At 34.4% G+C, this 20436-nt stretch overlaps 2 protein-coding genes across 6 annotated transcripts; one reads left to right on the top strand and one right to left on the bottom strand.

The window, feature by feature from the left end:
* Positions 1-593: 593 nt before the first annotated feature.
* On the top strand, positions 594-1283 carry LOC137834369 (uncharacterized). Its single transcript, XM_068642424.1, has 2 exons — positions 594-657; positions 784-1283. The coding sequence occupies exons 1-2, from the start codon at positions 594-596 to the stop codon at positions 1281-1283; spliced, it is 564 nt and encodes a 187-aa protein (XP_068498525.1).
* Positions 1284-12043: 10760 nt separating this feature from the next.
* Positions 12044-18947, bottom strand: LOC137835543 (homeobox-leucine zipper protein HDG2). 5 transcript variants are annotated; one of them, XM_068644092.1, is made up of 13 exons: positions 18443-18947; positions 17770-17995; positions 16952-17220; positions 16643-16760; positions 16371-16559; positions 15462-15917; positions 15174-15275; positions 14848-15048; positions 14542-14716; positions 14165-14436; positions 13090-13185; positions 12594-12970; positions 12044-12485 (listed from the first exon to the last, which is right to left on the bottom strand). In XM_068644092.1, the coding sequence occupies exons 2-12, from the start codon at positions 17872-17874 to the stop codon at positions 12605-12607; spliced, it is 2349 nt and encodes a 782-aa protein (XP_068500193.1). In that variant the 5' UTR covers positions 17875-17995; positions 18443-18947; the 3' UTR covers positions 12044-12485; positions 12594-12604. The 5 variants fall into 5 exon arrangements, with proteins under 5 accessions (XP_068500193.1, XP_068500196.1, XP_068500194.1 ...); XM_068644095.1 differs by having other exon boundaries at positions 12598-12970; positions 18443-18830; XM_068644093.1 differs by having other exon boundaries at positions 18400-18782.
* Positions 18948-20436: the final 1489 nt, after the last annotated feature.

The following is a 20436-nucleotide window of genomic DNA, read 5'->3' as shown; positions in this document are numbered from 1 at the left end:
GTATTATCATAAAGTGAAAAGTATTATGCAAGAGTTTGAAATGGCAGAGATAGAGCACATACTGAGAGAGAAGAATACAAAATTCGATTTATTGTCAAAGCTGGAAAGTTGTAAAAAACAAGCACATCATAACTCAATCATTCAACAAACGTTACATATCCCAACTATAACTGCTAATGAGTGTTTGGTAGTGACGGAAGAAGAAGAAGATTGGATGGTGTTGGTTAACAAATTTATAATGGCGTAAGAGAAAGGAGAGGTGGGGACATGAGTTTGGCGAAGAAGGCGGCGAAGTATACTTTTATTGGCCAAGATTTATATAGACGAGGATATTCAACTCCTCTATTAAAATTTGTGACGAAAGATCAAGGAGATTATGTTCTTAGGGAACTTCATGAAGGCATGTGTGGATATCATTTAGGTGCAAGAGCCATGGCAGCGAGAATTTTGAGAGTTGGGTATTACGGATCGACAATCCGAGAAGATAGTAAGAATTTTGTGCGGAAGTGTAAAAAATGTTAGGAGTTGGGAGGACTTAAACATCTTCCGTCACATGACTTGCAGGAAATATATGCATCATGGCCGTTTGCGAAATGGGGAATGGATATTGTTGGGCCATTTCCGCCAAGTCGAGGGCAAAACAGTTTTCTCATAGTGGTTGTTGATTACTTTACTAAGTGGATAGAAGCAGAACCGTTAACAAAAATTACTGCTCAACAAGTTGAAGCTTTGTTTGGAAAAATATAGTTTGACACTTTGGAATACCGAATACAATTATTACAGATAATGGAAAGCAATTCATTGATAAAAAGTTAGCAGAATTTTACAAAAGGTTGGGAATCAAACATCTTACTAGTTCAGTCGAACATCCACAAACAAATGGCCAAGTGGAGTTGGCTAATAAAGTGATTATGGTTCAATTGAAGAAACGTTTGGGGAATGAAAAAGGTTTATGGGCCGATAGTTTACCGGAAACATTATGGGCTTACAAATGTACACCTCAAACAACTATTGGGGAAACCCTTTTCAATTTAACATATGAAATGTATGTGATGATACCGATAGAGATTGGAGAACCAACATTATGTCAAGAATTGCAAGACTTGAAGATAAATGAAGAATGTCTTAAAATCGAGTTAGACTTACTCGAGGAGTTGAGAGATAAGGCAAGAATAAGGGAGGAGACAGTCAAAAGAAGAGCGGCTAGAAGGTATAATGCTAAGGTGATACTAAGAAGTTTCAACAAAAACAACTTGGTATGGAGGGTGAGAACAAAAGCTTGAATAAATGTAAGACATGGGAAGTTTGCTTCTAATTGGGAAGGGACATTTAGAATTACAGAGGACTTAAAAGATGGAGCATATTAGCTTGAGGAATTAAATGGCAAGCAAATACCGCAAACATATAATGCAAGTCATCTGAAACATTACTTTACTTAATGTATTCACAAAATCAATGAAGCATTTCATCGCGAAGTTTCAGACCATTCTACTCTATTTATTTGTTTTGGTTTTTTAAGTCTTGGTTAAGGAAGTTTTCACTATTAAGCGAATCCCTGCCGAAAGTGACTAACATATCAGTTCAGGAAGTTTTCACTATTAAGTGAATCCCTGTCGAAAACGATTAAACCTCTCGGTTAAGGAAGTTTTCACTATCAAGTGAATCTCTGCCGAAAGTGACTAAATCTCCTGGTTAAGGAAGCTTTCACTATCAAGTGAATCCCTACCGAAAGTGATTAAACCTCTCGACTCAGGAAGTTTTTCTTACTAAGAGGATAGCTACTGCTCAAGCCGATACTGGAAGAGAGTAAATATCTTGTGTAAGAAAGCTTTCGTTATTTGATCTCTATCAACTATAAATAATCACCTTGCGGTTAAGAAAACATTTGTAGTAAATTGATGTCAAGATAATTTTAAATGTGAGTCTATTCATAAAGGTTAACAGAAGTTTAAGTGTAATACATAGTCGAGAGGCTGAAAGAAGATCAAAACGTAATACACTTATCAAAAAAAAAACACATATAATACATTAGTCAATGTCAACAAGATCATTATCTTCACAATTATCAGTGTTTCAAGCTGCAACATCTTCATGTTGATCTTCTTCTTCATCAAGAATTTCACTAATAGGCATTAACTGACCTCTGTGAAAGTCTTTCATAACATCAAAGTTTCCTTCATTAATAGGAATCTTGTAAAAGTACTCGGCTTGCTAAAGAGCCTTTGTGAAATCAAGTTTGTGTTGTTCCAAAACATATTGTTAGGCCACTTCAACTTCCTTCTCTTCTTTTTCTTGGCGACCTTCTTCAGAATTATAAGAGATTTCATCCTTGATAGTTCTTGATGATTTTTTTCCATTTCACTAGTAGGTGGCCTTGTTCATTAGTTAAGTCTTCAATTTTATTTTTCATAGTTTCCTTCAGGGGGACACATCGAGAGTGCACATCTGTTAGCTATTTCATCTTTTCGGATAAAGATGTGTTAGCATTGAGAGTGGCTTCAAGCATTTGAGTCGAATCAACTAATTCTTTCTTTAGGCGTTCAACTTCAACAAGATGAACACCCTTTGCAGTGTCATCACCAAGCCTTCTACATAAAAGTAGAGTTTGAGCAGCAAGTTCGAGCACAACATTGGAGAGCTCTTTTGTAGAATAGTTTCAAAAAAACTCTTTCTCATAATTACTTAAACTAAAAGATAGAGACTCTGAAAGCTTCAATGAAGAGCTGTAAAGAACATCTGGCAAAGGCGCAAAAGGTCCATTATGTCGGCTTCTTCTAGGCGATTTGTTAGAGGAATGAGATTGACGATTTGAATGGTCTCGCTTTTTATGCTTCCGAGAGGCAGTACCTTTAACCATAACTTCTAGTGGAACTTAAGTTATAGGAGTCGCGACAATAGTAATTTTGGGCTCTTTTCGAGTTCGAACATCATGAAAGCCTCCCGATTAATCATTTCATAGAGCTATAACACAAAAATAATTCTTGCCTTTCTTGCTAGCAGTAGCCATGATACCTTTTAAATGTGAAAAAAAATCAGCAAAGTTAAAAAGGCATAAGCAAGAGAAGGCATAACCGAAAGGAAAATATACCAAAGAATTCATCCTCAACATGAGGAGATAGATAAACACGAAGAAGACTCCAAGTACGAAGTTTCCAGGGAAGATCATTAAGAACCGATAAAATTTCCAAGTCATCGGCAGTCATTAAGGAACGAGGCCAAGAGTTGTGTTTAAAATGAGTGTTGATCCATTAAAAAGGGAACTTAGGTTTATCTCCATCATAAAAGTATTTATGGTCATCCTTTTCGACCAATACTTTGAAAAATCCACATTTGAAGTTCTTGTATGAAGACGAGAAAGGAGCCAGAAGATAGTTTGTGTCCGGCTTATCAAAGACAACCAACTTGCTTGCTTGTCGGGTCGAGTACTATGAAAATGTAGAAAAACTTGCGGGCTCGCTTTTAAATGTAAAAGTTTACATATAAGTTGGAAGGCTTGAACAATAGCCTAACTATTTGGATGAAGTTGAGTAGGGGCGACATTCATAACGCGAAGCACTCCCATTTGAAATTCATCCAAAGGAAATCGCATGTGCATATCCATAAGAAACATGAATAGAAATAGAAAAAATCATCAACCGAATCTTCTCGACCATGAAAAACATTATCAATGACTCGACATCTTCATTAAATTGAGGTTTGTAAAAATCTGCATTTGATACAAAATATAGAAGTGAAGCATTGAGTCCTCCTTCCTCACCTTCGAGATTGACAGCATTGAGTCCTCCTTCCTCACCTTCGTTTCTCCCGCCGGCGACAATGCTTGATAGGATGGTGCTCCTCCCTCTTTCTCTACCTTTGACAGTGAGCACGAAGTGAGTCTCTTTCTTCCCTCCGTCATCGCAAATGTGTTAGTTGGTGGTGCGATGACTGCCTCGTTACGAACCTTCTCTTGGTGAACGGTGGTCTCTTTGATCCAGTTATGACCCGCCTGTTCTAACTCGCCTAAAACAATAGGTTTTTCCGAAAAGAACGTGTTTCCCCGAGATCCCTTCCATAATTTCTCCTCCTCCGTGCTTTTAGTTGGGCCATTTTTCGATCGAAACTCAATGTCATTTTGATCGTTGCACCTCCCTTCCACGTCCAAGTGGTTTGTTTGGTTCAACGCTCTTTGGGCCGATTCTGAAGGCCCAATCCACTTTGCCACGTCAGCCCTGCTTAGAGTTGTTGGGCACACCGAACCTGGTTTCTCCTTTCCTGTGAATGTGCAGCAATTAGGTGCTGAAAAAACTCTCACAGAATTTGCCGAAAAGGGCATATAATTTTGTAACGGTACAATTGGTTCTGATCTCGGACCATTCTGTTCCAACGAAGGTTGTTCACCTCTCATTTCCACCGTTTGTTCTTCGAAATCGCAGCTCCCCGAATTTACTGATGCGTGAGACGCTAATGAATCCGCCTCAGACTCGTTTCCCTCAGATGTTTCACCCCAATGACATTGGCACAACTTGTGTTATGGGACTGTGCATTCTTCCTCCACCGATGTTTGATACAGATTCTCGTTGATCCTCATATAGTTTGTTAACTTTGCTTCGCATCCCACTGATACTCTGATTTTAAACCTTGCATACTCGAGTTCTTCCAGTGCTAGCGTTGCTTTATCAACCTCAACAAGTGTCCCCATTAAAGCTGCAATGTGTTTGAAACAATCTGAATTCCATAGCTTCAACGGGAGACCCCTGCATCTCACCCAGACCAGTTTGTCCACTGCTACAAATTGTTCTTCCCATGGAATGATGGTATCAAATAATTCTTCAAACCACCCTTTGTTTTCCTATATCGCTTCTTGGATCTTTGATTCATTTTCCCCCATCAATAACACATGGAACCCACCCAAAAAATTTACCTTTATATGGTTGAAACCACCCAGAATAAAGCATTCATTCAAACTTAAAACTTTACTTAAATCTGAAACCCTCCCAATGTAACACTTTTTAAGCCAATCCCCGGGTGTTTCTTCTGCTCTAAAATGTATTGCATGCACCCTTGCCTTGTTCTGTGTTTGTTCGTTGTTTCTTATACCATTCTTGACAATGTTAGCGTACTTTTTTTTATTTCTTTGGCCCTCCACACTTTTTTTATCTCTCTCTCTGGCTCTATTACCTTATCTTTCAACTTCATGTTCCACTCCTTCCTTGTTACAGCTGACCTATTGTATTTCGGTCTGTTAACATTCATTTTCCAGCTCCCAATCCATATTGTGTTCAAGTGGTTCTCTAGCTCCCTGATGTTCTGCACCCCTGAAATCTCACAAAACCAAACCTTTGCTTCTTAATGTTCAGTCTTCTTGAAATGAAAACATCACTCACCCTTCCCCAACTGCGAAAGATTTTCCATAAATCTGATTCTTTGATATCGAAGGGAAAGTTGGAAAAGAAGAAAGGAGTCCCCCTGTTGACCTTGACATCGTGAAAGACGTTAGTAATGTGTTCTTGGCTTTGGTGAAAGGGCAATAATAGTTGTCTTTAGAAGAGAGTTGAAGGTGTAAATGAAGACAGAAAGTGTGGTGTAAATTAGGCTTTTCATAGAAAGTCTGGTGTAAAATAGGCTTTTCAAAGTGTAACTTTACTTTGTGAAGAGTATTTTGAAATTTTATTTTGACTATTCACATATATACTTGATAAAAATGAATGCAATAACTATATTATAGATGAAAGAGACCAAAATAATTAAATATTGTGGTGAATAAATTAATTTGGTAAAGCATTGTAGTTAGTTTTTACTTCCTTTATTAGAAGAAAGTAATTTTTATCTTTATATTCAATATTTAATAAATGCTTTTTAACAGTTTATAACGTTTAAACACTCTTTTAAGTACGCTGGTTTTAAACGTTAATTTCCAAATTTTTTATATTTAATATAAATTTGTGTTTATAATACGTAAATTAGTATTTTATCAACATAACGAAATTATCTTGTTTATTCAAGTATGATATTTTATTTTAAATTTAATTGGAAATATTTTAAGAAAATATATAAGATTATTAGTATATAATATACAATACGAAAATATAAAAACTAAATAATATAACTAGAATAATTAACTTTAAAAAATTACAAAAAAATAATTTAAAATTAAACTGTAAATATTTTAAAATATACTGTTTATCAATTAATTTAAAATAAATCTAATATAAAAACATAGAAGTATGTGATAAAAACAAAGACTCAAATTGTCAAAATTTTCTATTATACACTAAAAATTAATTTCACATTAAAATTACATAGATAAAAAAACATATTTAACCATTTTTCTATAACGGATTAAAAGTATGTGATTCATCTCATTTTGAAATTTTGTCACTTGAGTAGATGTATCAACCCATTTAAAAAAAGTTAATATAAAATAATATTAAATTAAAATTTTAATTCTTAATTCATTATGTATTATTTTAAAAACTTGTGATAAGTGAAAGTAATACTAAAAAGAGAAAAAGTTGAAATAGAATTGTATAATATTTTTATTTTTTCAATTTATTGTGTATTATATATTATATGAAATATTTAGTATTAATCATCAACTTTTAAATTTTATGTATTACATTATGTTAATTAGATAAAAAGTTGTTTTTTTTAAATATTTATTTTAAAATTTCCACATTTTTTTATCGGCAAATTTTCACCTATTAAATCCTCCAACATGTAGTAAATCAGGTTAATTTATTTTTTTTAATATATACTAGGTGAATTGGTTATTTATAAGGTGAGTTGTTTGAAATTGGGAGTTCCACATCAGTTGGTTGAAGATGAGCGAGGGACCAATATATAAATATAAGGAGAAAGACATACAAATCTATGTCTTATTATTTTTTATGAAGTTAGTGTCCTGATATATTATATGTGTTTGTTTATGATTCATTGGTGTTGAATTTCATTGATATCTCTCTTTGAAAAATTGAATAGTAGTATTAGAATTGATGGTTTGTTAGGCAAGCATATCTTGTTGTGGGTCAAATATGGGTACAATTAAGGACTACCATTAAAGAATATGACATTTTCTTACTTGGAAATTTCAGTAGGAAAAAACCTAAGAAATACTAACTTTGGCAAACAATAATGAAGAAGATCAAGAAGAGATTAACAGGAGGGAAAGGAAGGTACTTATCTTTTATTGTGAGAGTATTCTTAGTAAAACAAGGTAAGATGTGGAAGAAACCTTCAATATGACACAACTCAAAACTTGGTTATGGATGAAGTCTAAGTAGCATGTTTTTAATTTTGCTTATTTGGATTGATATTTGAACCCTTATATGTGTGTGAAGACTTGCATATAGATACTTTGCTATGAAAAATATATCTAGAATTAAGTTTGTTCTATGCTATAAGGTTGTTGTTTTTGCATATGTGTTGTATGTTGTTGTTTTGCGGGGGGGTGTTGCTACAAGCTTAATATAATTATGTTTTGCATTATGCAAATAACTTACCCATGTTGGTGCTTTGGCTTACAAATACAGTGTTAGAAGGATTCGGGTTAAAATTATCATGTTGATTAAGGGGGACTTCAACTAGTTTAAATTAGAAGACATATACAATAGTGGGTGGTGAATGGTGGAAAAGTGGTTGCTACTATTACCACATAAGAATATGAAGATGGGTACATTTTCATGCAACAAAGGAACATCAACATTGGTGTTGCCAAATACAAGGATTTATGCATAAATAGCTAGGATCCTAAACTTTTTGTTGTGGTGCGACTATTTTTTTGTCAGCAACTAAATATGTGTACAAGCCAACTAATGTTTCTAATGCTACATAGATAACTTTAGGTTTGACCTCTTAATTGTTTTGCTACTGGTTTAAGTTGGGTTTTGGTGTTTTGGAGGCACCTAGCCTCTTTTTATAAAAGAGTTGGATCATCCCTCAAATGCTCCAATTAATTTAATTCATTTTTTTACTGATAAAAAAACCTTAATAAAATTGGTTATCATAACCGTTCCACTATTTTACTTATCCTTCTATAAAGGGACATTTTATATAGGTGGAAAAGTGAGAGTAGGAAGATAACATGGTGTGTAAATAATAAATAAATTGAAGAGGAGCATTTAAGAGTGTTCCAACACTTATACAAGATAGAGTAGCTTGACATACTCTCTACCACCCTACAAAACATAGATACCAGACAAGATGAAGCCAGTTTTTCTCGGTACCCTCACCAAAGATGAGAGCAACAATAACACATATAAATGCAACATATAAAACATAACCAACTACTAAAAAACAGAGAAAATGCAACAAGTTGCGCTGGGCAGCAACCAAACTTAGGCATAGCAATCTGAAACCTCTCTTAGCAAAATAAATACCAAAAGATATATAACCACATAGAGTAACTCTCGCTCCCTATGCTTGAAGACATATGGAACTTGCTTTTGCAGTTTGAATGCCGAGATAGTGCCAACAATAATCACTACATCAGCATGGGTTACCAAAAAACCCCAAGAAAAAATCAAGTTGAAGACACTGGCCAATTAATTGCACAGTTGTCGTCTATTGCCCTAACATCTACACTAAGATATGACCTATATAGGTTATGGTCAAGCTGTTTTCTGTCGGAGTCTAGCTATCATGTGCCCACCAACTTCATAGTGCAGAACACTACAACTTTGTTTTAGCCTTATCCATAGTAGAAGCGTAGATTGCATTTGCTTCCAATCATCTACAAATAGCCGAGGCTTCCCTTCCCTATAGCAATCTCCAACCTGCAAACTTGAGAACAACATCCACAAAACCAAGTGAAATATAACAAAAAAAAACAAACAGATAGTGCCCCCAGTGTTCAAGAAATCGTCATTTTAATGCCATATTAATACATGTACTTGGGCATTGGACCCAATTTGAGAATAAAAAACATGTCCTTGAAACCTTGTTTTTTATCCATGCCAAGACTGCATCTAAGCCACTGAAAAAAATTCAACCGCATCAACTTTTGCTTGGTTAAAAACTATCCTACTTTTATGCTTGCAAATGCACCAAATGATGGAGACCCACACTGCTTTCCACAACTTATTGTCTTCTCTGGTAAACCAAGAACATTGGAATTGGCCAAAGTGTTCCGTTAGAGAATTATGATTAACAAACCTAACCCCAATCCAAATATTACAATAGTTCCATACTAAACTCCCAATCTGACAAGTTAAAAGTAAGTGAGAAGACATTTCCTCCTCGCTCCCGCATAGAACACACAATGAATCCATCAGTTGGACCGCCCTTCTAAACAGATTATGCTTAGTAGCAATCATATTTTGCAATTACCTCCAGCAAAGCATTAAGTTGAGGCTGGTACCAACAAACCCCACAAATCCCTAAACATAACACTACTTGAACCTGTGTGCGATTTAGTTAGGATTAGATACTAAATCATTTTGACATTGTATGTACTAGTGTGAGGATCTCTCCATAACCATTTGTCCTCCCTAGCTAAGCTCAATGTTTACCCTTCTAAGATAGACATGAATTCCTCTACCTGAGCCTTCTCCCACTCAAACCACTCTCTTCTCCACTTGAAATCCCAAACCTAGTTATCTTTCTACCAATTTTCAAAGCTATACAGGGACGTGTCATGGATGAGGGAATTATTAAATAGCCTTGGGAATCTAACTTTCAGTTGGCAATTATCAACACAAACATCCTCTCAACTTGATTCTTTTACCAGACCCCACTGACCATTCCATATTAGAATCAAACCAATCATTATCCTGCCCATCCACACACGCTTTGTTTAATCACACCACCATATAGAGTTGTGCTTCGAAATTCTAGATTCACTTAGTTTCCTCTATGAGCCATATCTAGAAGCGATGACATCTTTCCACAATCCAGTCTCAGGGGATCCTAATCTCCATTTCCATTTTCCTAATAAAGTTTTATTGAATAATTTTATCTTCTTGATGCCTAGCCCACCCATTGTTTTAGATATACATACATTATCCCATTTGACACAAACAAATTTTCTACCATCGACACCCAATCACCACAAGAAGTTACATTGTAACTCTATAATCCTTTTGCAAATAGAGGATGAAGCTTTGCAAAATGATAGGAAGTATTCAAAACAGAACAAATCAAGCACACACGACCAACAAAGGATAAATTTTTACCTTTCCATGTTGATAACCTCTTCTTAATCTTTGATAGCACCGGGTTCCAAAAATTTGCCTTAGTCAAGTCAACCCCTATAGGCAAGCCAAGGTATATAAAAGGAATATTCATAATGCTACATTATAGAACCTTTGAGAATGATTCTAATGTATTCCTATCTACACCTAAAGCACCAATTTTGCTCTTAAAAAAGATTTTAAGGCCAGAACAAATTTCGAAACATCTAACCATAACTTTGATAGCGTGAATGTTTTGAATATTAGAATCACATACGAACAGGGTGTTGTCTGCGAACTGATGCTTCACCTCCACATTGTTGGCACCAACTTTCAATAATAAAAAAAAAAACTTCCTTTCTAGCAACTTGATTTACCAAACCTGATTAGAACGGTGCAATCAAATTCTCTTGTCTGATGACTCTAGAAGGTTTAAATTTCTTAGTTGGGCTTTCGTTAACTAAGATAGATATAGATGATGACTCCATACATGCTTTGATCCATTGTACCCATTTTTTGCAAAAGTCCATCCTAACCATCATATAGAACAAGAAATTCCCACTAACTGAGTTGTACTAAGAAAAATATAGGTCTAAAGTAGTAACATAAACTTTTGTTGTTCAATAAATATGTTCATACTTTTTTTTATCAGTAAAGATTAAGAAATAAATAGATAAACTATAGACTCATCTCTTATAGATAAATTTCCTAGATTCTTTATTAACTTCAAATTGAAGACAACTCTTGAAAAAATAGGTAAATAGAATGATAACAACTCGGAGTGAGGAGTGATGTTTGGAATGGAGGAGAAGATGTTTCAAATAAAAAATAATCCAAGTTGCCTACGTAAGAGATAGATGAATTAATCTGAGGAGTGATAAGGAATATGAATGAATATGGATAATGATACACAAAAATACACCATCAATTCAACTTATAAAAATTATTGAACAATATAAGAAGAAGAAATTAAATTTTATGAGCTATTTTGGAATACTAAAGCCTAACACCTGTTAAAGACTTTACTTTGAGAGTAATAAGCTATGAAAGATAACTTACTTTGAGAGAAGCTATGAAAGATAACTTTACTTTGAGAGTGATATAAAATAGAGTAACTATGAAAGATAACCTGAATCATAGGGGAGTGAAATTATCTTTGTCTATGTGTCCTTTAACTAATGAAACAACAGATCATTTTTCTCTAGTTATAGAATAGCTACTAAGATATGAAATATGTGTAATAAGTGTATTGGGGTTAGTACAATAAATCTTAACCAATCAATGTAATATTTTTAACAATTTAACTTATTAGAACTTTAGAACTTAATAATAAAGAAGACGTGATTGGGAGGTGCATTATGTAACAAAATATGAAATTAAAGAAATGAAATTATATTAAAAAATGAGAGAAAGAATCCAGATGAAATGTTTTATTTTACAAAGTAAAAGTATGATTTTTGCTGATAAAAAAAGAAACAAGTAAAAGTATGAAGCTGATATTTAATGAATTTTCAAAAGCAAAATTTTAGGTGTTCTCAAAGGGATATAATATAATATAAGCAACAATATGATTTATAATAAAGGTTATATTTTGTGTTACTTTTTTATGGACATGGATATTGAGTTATGAAACATTTTTGGGAGTAATACATTCTACATAATTAGTACATACACAATTGTTTGTTTCCTTTACTTAATTGTCTTTTATTTTTTATATACACATATACATTCTAAAAGTATACCTTCAAATTGAAAGGAGGAACTTTTGTCATGTTTTATCTTTAGCAAAACATTGATCCTCCCAAACATTTTTTAAAATAAATTAAAACACATAGGTTATTCAATAGTTATGGTAAAAATAACAAATACAAAATAAAAAAAGCATGGGAGATGACTTGACAAATTGGAAGGAACATTCATTTGAAAACCTTAGAAGGATCAAACAGGTGTAGTGAAAATTTAACCACTACACTAAAGATGCAAGCTATAGTGCTGGTGCTTGAGCTGAAACACAAATAATAACAACTGAAGAAGGAACATGAGAGGTTAAGTCAAAACTACAACCTAATAAAATAAACACAAAAGGACTAACATTAACAACTAAACAACTATTAATACGCAGTCTTGGAAGGTGAAGAAAAGTGTTGTCTTCATTGATTTAAGCTCTTATACTTTACTATTTCCATGGAAGTCAATTCCCGAACCTTAATCCTCTCGTGTTGAGTGTTAAGAAAGGATCATGCAAGGTGCGCTCTTGACTTCTCATCCTTTTTTCTATAAGCCGAAGTTCCCAACACCTTCTCATTTCTCAGTGCACCTCTTTATCCTTCTTCTAAACTGCATTCAAGTTAACCAATAAACACACCATTAATAAGAATCAAGAGACAGAATGAAGTGAGAATGGATAATATAATGTTTTGATTGGAGTGTTAGTTTTGTTCTTACCGACCCTTAGGTCAAGCAACTTCACCAGATAAAGCAGCCTTAATTCTCTCAACAGTGCAGGCAATAAGATTGTTAACAGTGGCAACTGATCCAAGAGAGAGCTTTGCCGTTGGAACTGAATCAACCAAGATTTGGAAGGCCACAGTCAAAAGAGATCCACCATTTCCAGTGTCACCAATGCTTCCTCCATGTGCAGTGGTCCCATCTGGGAGAATAGCAAATCCTGAAGGAAGAAGGGCCACGTAGTCAGGGTCCCCTCCATTCAGAACCACGTTCATTGCCACAATATCTACAGGAGCATAGATCACAAATGACCCTGTTGAGTCTGCGCAACTCTCTTGCAATATCAACATGTTACTCTGGCTTGAATTCGCACTCTGCAACATTGTAAACATATATTATAGAGATAGCTTTTAATCTTAGTTTGACTAACGAAAAAGAAAGTGCAATGAAGTTGATGAATAGTAAGGGTGATTCTTAGGTATGATCAACTTACATTCACTCGAAGTAGAGAGACACAATTTCCAGTTTCTCGTCCATTGGCAATGTGTGCCATTTCCTGAACAACTCCTCCATTGGAAAGAATATCCCACTGTTTTCAAAGGGTTCAAAAAGTTAGATGAATCATAAAATAAACAAATTTAATTGAGATGAAAATATCATATTAATCTAAAGACTAACTATATATAGATATCAACACCTATTATATCTCCATCTTTTTCTTTTTTATTATTTTTTTTATCAATAATATATATATATATATATATATAAAAGATTTGTACAAATCTTTACACATCTGAATAAGTTAGAAAAATTGTTATATATCTAATAAAGAGTTTATGCAAAATTGTGCAAATGTATGAAAAAGTAATAATAAATATTTATATTTTTTTCTCAATATATCATTTGAATGTCATTTCTTACTTTTATATCCATGTATCATTTTTAATTGAAAAAAAAAAACTGTTCAAGAATTTCGTACCTTTTGTTCATTTTATGTCACTTCTAATTTTATTTTTTTTGGAAAATCTCCAATTAATCTTCCATTTTATTAACTTCTTTATTAATTTTTAATAAAAGAAGCATAGATGTTCCATTCTACATGACAATTTCAGAGCAACAACATTATTTCTAAGATATGAATGTTTTGGAGAAATTTATTTCTTCTGATTACATCATTTATATATATATATATATATATATATATTAGTTAAAATAATAAAAAATGATCTTGTGAAAAATCAAATGACATAAAATAATATGAACAAAGTTTCATGGCCTACATGATCACTTGTCTTTGGACACTTTGAAAAGGATGTTTGCAATTAGAAGTAATTGATATGAGATAACTTAACTTAGAAATTTGACGTAAGATAACTAAATATTATGACTACAAATCAACGGAGAGATACATCACACACCAAACTAGGCAATTTTACCCAATGAAGAACAAGGTCTAGTAACCTATGAGCAGACAATAATGCAGCCTAGAACATTTGACAAGAAGACAATCATTGGTGCATAATTATTGTCTAGTTTGAATACATGAATACATGAGTAATACATGTTACCTCACTTCTGGAGTTCTCATCACGGAGGAATTCAAAAACCCTTTTTGGTGACACTGGGAGCCAAAAAGAAGTTGCAGCACTGAGAACAATGCCAGGAGGCCTTCCTGGGTCATCTACACTCTTACGTGTCATGACCCTTACATCATCAGCTCCAGTTCCAGAGAGTGTTGTCCATGTGTGTGCAGTAGATGCACTCACTCCAGCGCAAAAGCTTATAACCATTCTCTCTGCCAGTTTCAGCATACTCTTCCTTCCATCTTGGTTAGTTATCACTAATTAAACACATTACAATAAGGTTAATTAGTTAATCAAGGAGAAGATTGATAAAAAAAAAAAAAAAGTGTGTGAAATAAATTCCATAATATATATATATATACCTCCAACATCTACTGTAGGAATGTTTGTTGCCATGGCACAAGCAAGCCTTTCACATTGTCGATCCAAGGTGGCAATCCAACGTTTTGCACCAAATGCATGCCCAGAACTAACAAGCTGCTTGTATAGATTGTGAACACCTCTGTCATCCACTTCAACATGCTCAACCCAAATGACCTAGGACAAAATTTAGCTTCAAGTTAAGCCACATAGTAGTAGCATCTAAACACCCCTTGAAATGGAGAAAAAATTGTCTTGGTGACATGTTAGTTTTTAATCAGTGATTTATTAATTGTATTCTGTCTAACCTTTGAGTAGCCATTGGGCATTTCTTGAATTAAGCAACCTGAAGGCCTTCTTCTACATCTGGCTGAGGGACTAGGACGCAAATTATCCAGGGACACGTCCACTACAGCCCAAGTCCCGTCACCATGATGCTTACAATATCTTACAAAATAGCTCTCTCTAGTTGGCACTAGAGGTGAAGGTACTTGTACTTCTGCTGTCATCTGCATAATAATATAAATTGGCATGTATTTATATTTTTGAGTCCTTGACAAACAAATTGAATTTACTAAGTTTCACTGTATATCATATAAAAAAAATGAACACTTTATTCTATAAAATTCATTACCACTTGCAATGCACCGTTGTAATTCCCCGCCACCCCTGTTGATAACACTTCCAACGTCATTGCTCTTGAGACTATGCCAGAGAACACTGTGGACCATTGGTTCTTAAAAGCACAACAAAATATGTCAAAAACTATAAACTACATTAACAAACATGGTTACATATAAATATGTCAAGAAAATAAGCAGACATGGTTACATATATATCTTGTGACATAATCAAACTTGGTTAGATGTCAGGAAGAAAATCAAACTTGGTCTAATTTTTGTTATTCTCCATATACACGTACCACGTCCATGAGAATCTCAACAAGGCTAACATGGTTCATGATAACAACGGCATTCTCCCGTGAAGCTTCGCACTTGAAACCAGCGGGTTTAGGACCAATTCCCCGAGGAAAAGACCTGATGTATTCATCCTCGTTGAGCACAGTGGTAGTTCCATCCAGGGTAGTCAACCAAAGAGGATCACCCATCTGTGCCATTCCAATGAGCTCCTCCATGGCTGCAACAGCAAGCTCTATTATTATGGGCTTATCAGCCTCAGTAGGTCCACTGATTGACCTAAGAAGATCTCCTGCAGCTCCACCAAACATGTCTCCACCAATGCCCGCAGACTGGCCACCAAAACCACCTCCAATCCCAAGCTCAAGTGGACGCGGAGGAACAGATGAAGGAGAAAGAAGTGGATAGCTCACCACAGGCTTCCCCACGTACTTTGCAGCAATGCCAGAAATCCTATCAATCTGAACATGAACACCGACATGTATAAGAATTAAGAAAATTCAAGTAGTTAACAAGACTCTTTGATCTTGCACATGAATATTTCATTAGGACAATCATGTTTAAGTAAGATATAGTTATACAAAAGATGCAAATCTAAGATCTTATTTAAAAATAATTAAACATTTATTAATTTGGATAATGTAGTTAAGAATTAATTTTGTATTATTTATCATTTTTTCAAATAATTATGAAACTACAATTCTGTTAAATTATTATTTTTTTTTAAATTTGTTTAACAAATGGTATAAAGTATAGAAGCTTATTATTCTTATGCAGTTGTAAGATGGAGTGATATTAAGATGATATTTTGTTAGTTTTATATACAAAGAAAAGGTTTCTCAGGATAAAGAGTCCTTGTTATTTTGATACATCTATGGCGCTGTAAATGTAGAGCAGCTTCCAAACTGTGATACCTCTTCTCTGAGGCGTGCATTTTCGAGCCTCAGGTGATGTTCGTCGAATGACATTTCCCCTATAGCGGTTGGTCCTCCACAATTAGGACACGAGGCATTGCTGAGAGCTTCCCTGAACCTCATGTTGTCAGCTCGAAGCTTATCGTTTTCAGTTCGGAGCTGTGTGTTCTCATGGCGCTCATGTTGGGTCTGCAACACAAAGCAGCACAGCTCAAAGAGTTCCTCCTTTACACTTTTAAACAAAAGAAACAAAAGCCAAAAACCATGTGTACCTTTATCTGAGTGCGCTTGTTCTGGAACCAAAACTTAACCTGCAATGGCTCTAACCCTAACTCTCGACTCAGCTCTTTCCTTTGCTTGTCATCTGGGTGCGGACACTCCTTAAAGAATCTGAAAAGAAAAATTAATCTCAACAGCTGTCATGGGTCTGTTTCAGTTTTAGTCAATACTTTCAAATTTGAGTCCCTAAGAAATTGAAGCCCTAAGCTTCCACTTGTATGGTTTTGTTCGGCTGGGACTGTTAGTCTGGTTCTGTATCCAATGAAGTTCCATTAAAAAATAGTGTATTTTGGATGGCTTACGCTTCCATTTCCTGGATCTGGTGCTGAGTGTGGCGGTGGTAGCGTTTCTTCTTGTTGGGACGAGGGTCTTGGTCTTCACCAGAAGCACCTTCTTGGTTTTCACTTCCTGACTTGGTGGCACTGTCAAAGTCATCTTCGCGGATTCTTGGGACATCGCTCTCTGAAGTGTTCTGAGGCATGTCCAGGGGGAGAAGCTGACCAGCTTCCATCAGGTTTGGCTGGAACATTTCTACAGATCTTTGAGATTCCGAGGCCTTATGGTTTTCAATCTAACAATACAATAATACGAGGTATAAGTACAGTGTAGTACTCGCAAAGAGACAACATATATATATATATATAAAACAGAAGCAACGGCAACACCTTTTTATGTTTCTTTTTGGTTTTGTGTCTAATTCACATGTGTAGACACATAGATAGGGGGACTAATTGATGGAATAATTTAAATTATTTTGTAAAAGAGTTGTGCAGAAAACACGGGAATTTTGACTAGGTTGATGGTTTTTTGGGAAAGTGAGCGAGTAGCTTCAAACAGTGAGAAGGGGAATAACGCGTTTTACGAATAACGAGAAGGATACAAGAGAGAGTCTGAGCTCGCTTGGCTTCACACTGAGACCAATTTTGACTTGTAAAAACCAAGGTCCCTTTTGAAGGATAAAGTCAATTTGAGAAAACCCAACACATCAATCAATTGGCATCAGAATCAGAAGCAAATTATGACAAAAATGGGGGTAAATTGGAGAGAGATAGGAAGAAAAAGAAAAGGAAGAAGAAGAAGAGATTACAAAGACATCAAATGATGAAGGTAGCACACTGACCTGGCCAAGAGAGAGCCCTGAAGATAATCCAAAGCCAACAACGTTGCCGTTTCTTCCAATCATGGAGGGCATGTTTCTTGCTGGAATCATAATACCAGCTGGCATATTTCAAACTCTAGAGAATTCAATTCTCTCTCTGGTGTCCAGTGTTGTGTTGATTTTCTGAGACCCTTTTATGCTGAAAAACTTCACAGGATGAGTTTCTTCTTGGATTCTGACAAGGTCACTTCAAAAAGGAAACATGCTAACATAATAAGCCAAAAAAACCCAGGCACAGAAACTTGACTTCGCATGTATAATTAAAAAAAATGAATAATTAAATGAATATTTTATATGCTACATTAGAATGCACAGAAACAAAGTGTTGACAAATTTTCTGATACTGCAAAACCAGAGACAACCAGAATCAAAAAGTGAAAACAAAAAGGCCAACTAAACATCTGGGGAATCCATCTAAGCTTCTTTTCTTTCCCGTAGATATATATGGCAAACCTACCGTTCTTTTCGCATTCTAGCAACCCTAGCTAGCCAAATGCACCAAAAAAAAGTAAGAATTTTAAAACAAAAATTGGTAAAACGTTTTGGTGTGGCGAAAACAATGATCTGAAGTTGCGTGAATGATATACCTACCGTATACAAAACCAACATGAACCAGGAGTTTTCCTGCACTTACCAGTGGAGGGTGATTGCAGGAGACTATAGGTAGGTAGAAGAAGAAGATGAGTATTTAGATCTGCTTTGGGGCTAAAGTTTGTTGCCAAAAAAAGGACCCTTTTGAGGGATACATAGGAGAGAAAAAGAGTTTGAGAAAGAAGCTATGGAAATAAAGTTGCTTATATGTGGGAACTATAGAAACCTTGAGGAGTGTTGTGATGGCAAAAAGCTTGGTTTGAAGGGAGAAAGTGAGAGGGGAGAAAGAAGAGGAGAGGACAAAGGAATTGAAGGAGTAAAGAAAAGGAGGAGAAAAGATGGAAACAGATGGAGAAAATGTGGCAGCGATGAGTTATTGCTGAGGGCATTGAGATGGTGCAATTGCATTTAATGGTGAGCCAAAGAGGTGTAATTGCTAGTGAATGAGAGAGAAAGAAAAAGATAGAGAGAGAGTGACATTTTTCTTTTGTGTAGTAAGTAATTTTTTGCCCTTGGTAGAGTTGATGGTGCAACAAATGACGGCTACCAAACCTCTTTCTATTGCTTCTATACACTTTATTTAGTTTCTCACATATTCTGCAACAGATTCTGTAACTACACTTCTAATTACAATTTTCTCATATACTGTGTAATAGCAAAAACATATGGTTTATGAATGAACCAAGATGAAGCTTTTTACTTATGGAAACATCATTAATTATTGTAAACTTCATTTCTTGATTTTTGAAAAAGTCTGTTGACGTGTGAACACCAAGAGGGTGATGCTAGCCTGGAGTTTGAAAACTCATCTGCATGTTGTTTTGTAGGAAATTTTGTTGACTTGCTTATCCTACACCTCTATGCTGCATTAATGAAAACATGGTTCATACACACACAAACTATTATTAATGGTAACAGGTTTGAGATAGGATAAAATTAAAAAGTTAAATGGTACTGTATGTTATTATTGTTTGAGGTAAATAAAAAGTACATGTTTCTATATCTTCTTCTGCTTAACAAATAATAATAGTATAATTTTCTCTCTAACAAGTTATTTTATTTATTTTTATCTTGCAAATGACAATTTTGCTTTTCTCTATCATATTACTTTAATCTTCATAATATCTAGATAAACTTATCGGTGTTATGATTTAATTATAAGTCTAATGAATATGACTTAAGACCATGTTTAAATTATTAATCAGTGCATATGAACCAATCATGATAATTGTGTTGCACGTTATCATTCCAAGTCAAATAACAGTGAGATAAATATGGGTAATCATCTTTTAAATACAACAAAGACTATTTAAATATTATAATTCTTATGTAACTTTCTAAATTTCATATTTATTTATTTATTTATCTTCAAAAGGACCATGATCCGTGACTTGATAATTTGTTAATGTGTAATTTGCATTACATCATCCTTTGTAATGCCGTTAAGGACTATCTTGATTCTACGTTTGATTCTTTTTCCCATGATACGTTGAAATGTTATGACATCACATATATTCTAACAGATGGTAATGTACTTTTGGAACAAGAAACTTTCTACGTATTAAGTATATTATTTATATATATATATATATATATTATTCGTGTTCATATACATATATACTGTAAATGTGCATATATTTGCTCTAAGTACAAAGAATGAGCATTTAAACCAAAAAATATATTTGGTGAATTAAATGAATCAAGCATAGTTGATGATGAATGATGATTTGGTTATTATTGTAATTCTTTCAATTCAACAAATACAACATCGTTGTCAAATATAAAAGAGGTTCTGTAACACATTGTACAGTGTATATTTAGCACTTGGACAATTGCTAAACACGTATATACGTAATGCATTTACTTTTTGTAAAAAACTATGCATTTATATATGAAGTGTTGAAGATAAAAATAATAAATTCATAAATTCAAGGAAAACATGACACCCGTTTGTGGCGCGCGAATCAGTAAAAGCATAGTCCAATTTATGAACCTTTATTGTGTAATATATATAAAACAGTAGTAGGAGTATTATTT

This window comes from Phaseolus vulgaris, chromosome 5, assembly GCF_051622355.1.
Source record: "Phaseolus vulgaris cultivar YP4 chromosome 5, ASM5162235v1, whole genome shotgun sequence".
NCBI classification, from domain to species: Eukaryota; Viridiplantae; Streptophyta; class Magnoliopsida; order Fabales; family Fabaceae; genus Phaseolus; species Phaseolus vulgaris.
Note: the sequence above shows the minus strand (reverse complement) of the source record. Positions and strands in the feature narration are given on the sequence as shown.

Excerpts from the sequence above, each read along its gene's own strand:
- LOC137834369 (XM_068642424.1), top strand. The coding sequence starts at position 594 with ATGGGGAATGGATATTGTTGGGCCATTTCCGCCAAGTCGAGGGCAAAA. Across the intron at positions 658-783 it reads AAAACAGTTTTCTCATAGTG|ATAATGGAAAGCAATTCATT; the intron begins GTTGTTGATTAC and ends CAATTATTACAG.
- LOC137835543 (XM_068644092.1), bottom strand. The coding sequence starts at position 17,874 with ATGCCAGCTGGTATTATGATTCCAGCAAGAAACATGCCCTCCATGATT. Across the intron at positions 16,761-16,951 it reads CAGATCCAGGAAATGGAAGC|ATTCTTTAAGGAGTGTCCGC; the intron begins GTAAGCCATCCA and ends TTTTCTTTTCAG. Across the intron at positions 12,971-13,089 it reads TCTCTCTACTTCGAGTGAAT|AGTGCGAATTCAAGCCAGAG; the intron begins GTAAGTTGATCA and ends ACAATGTTGCAG.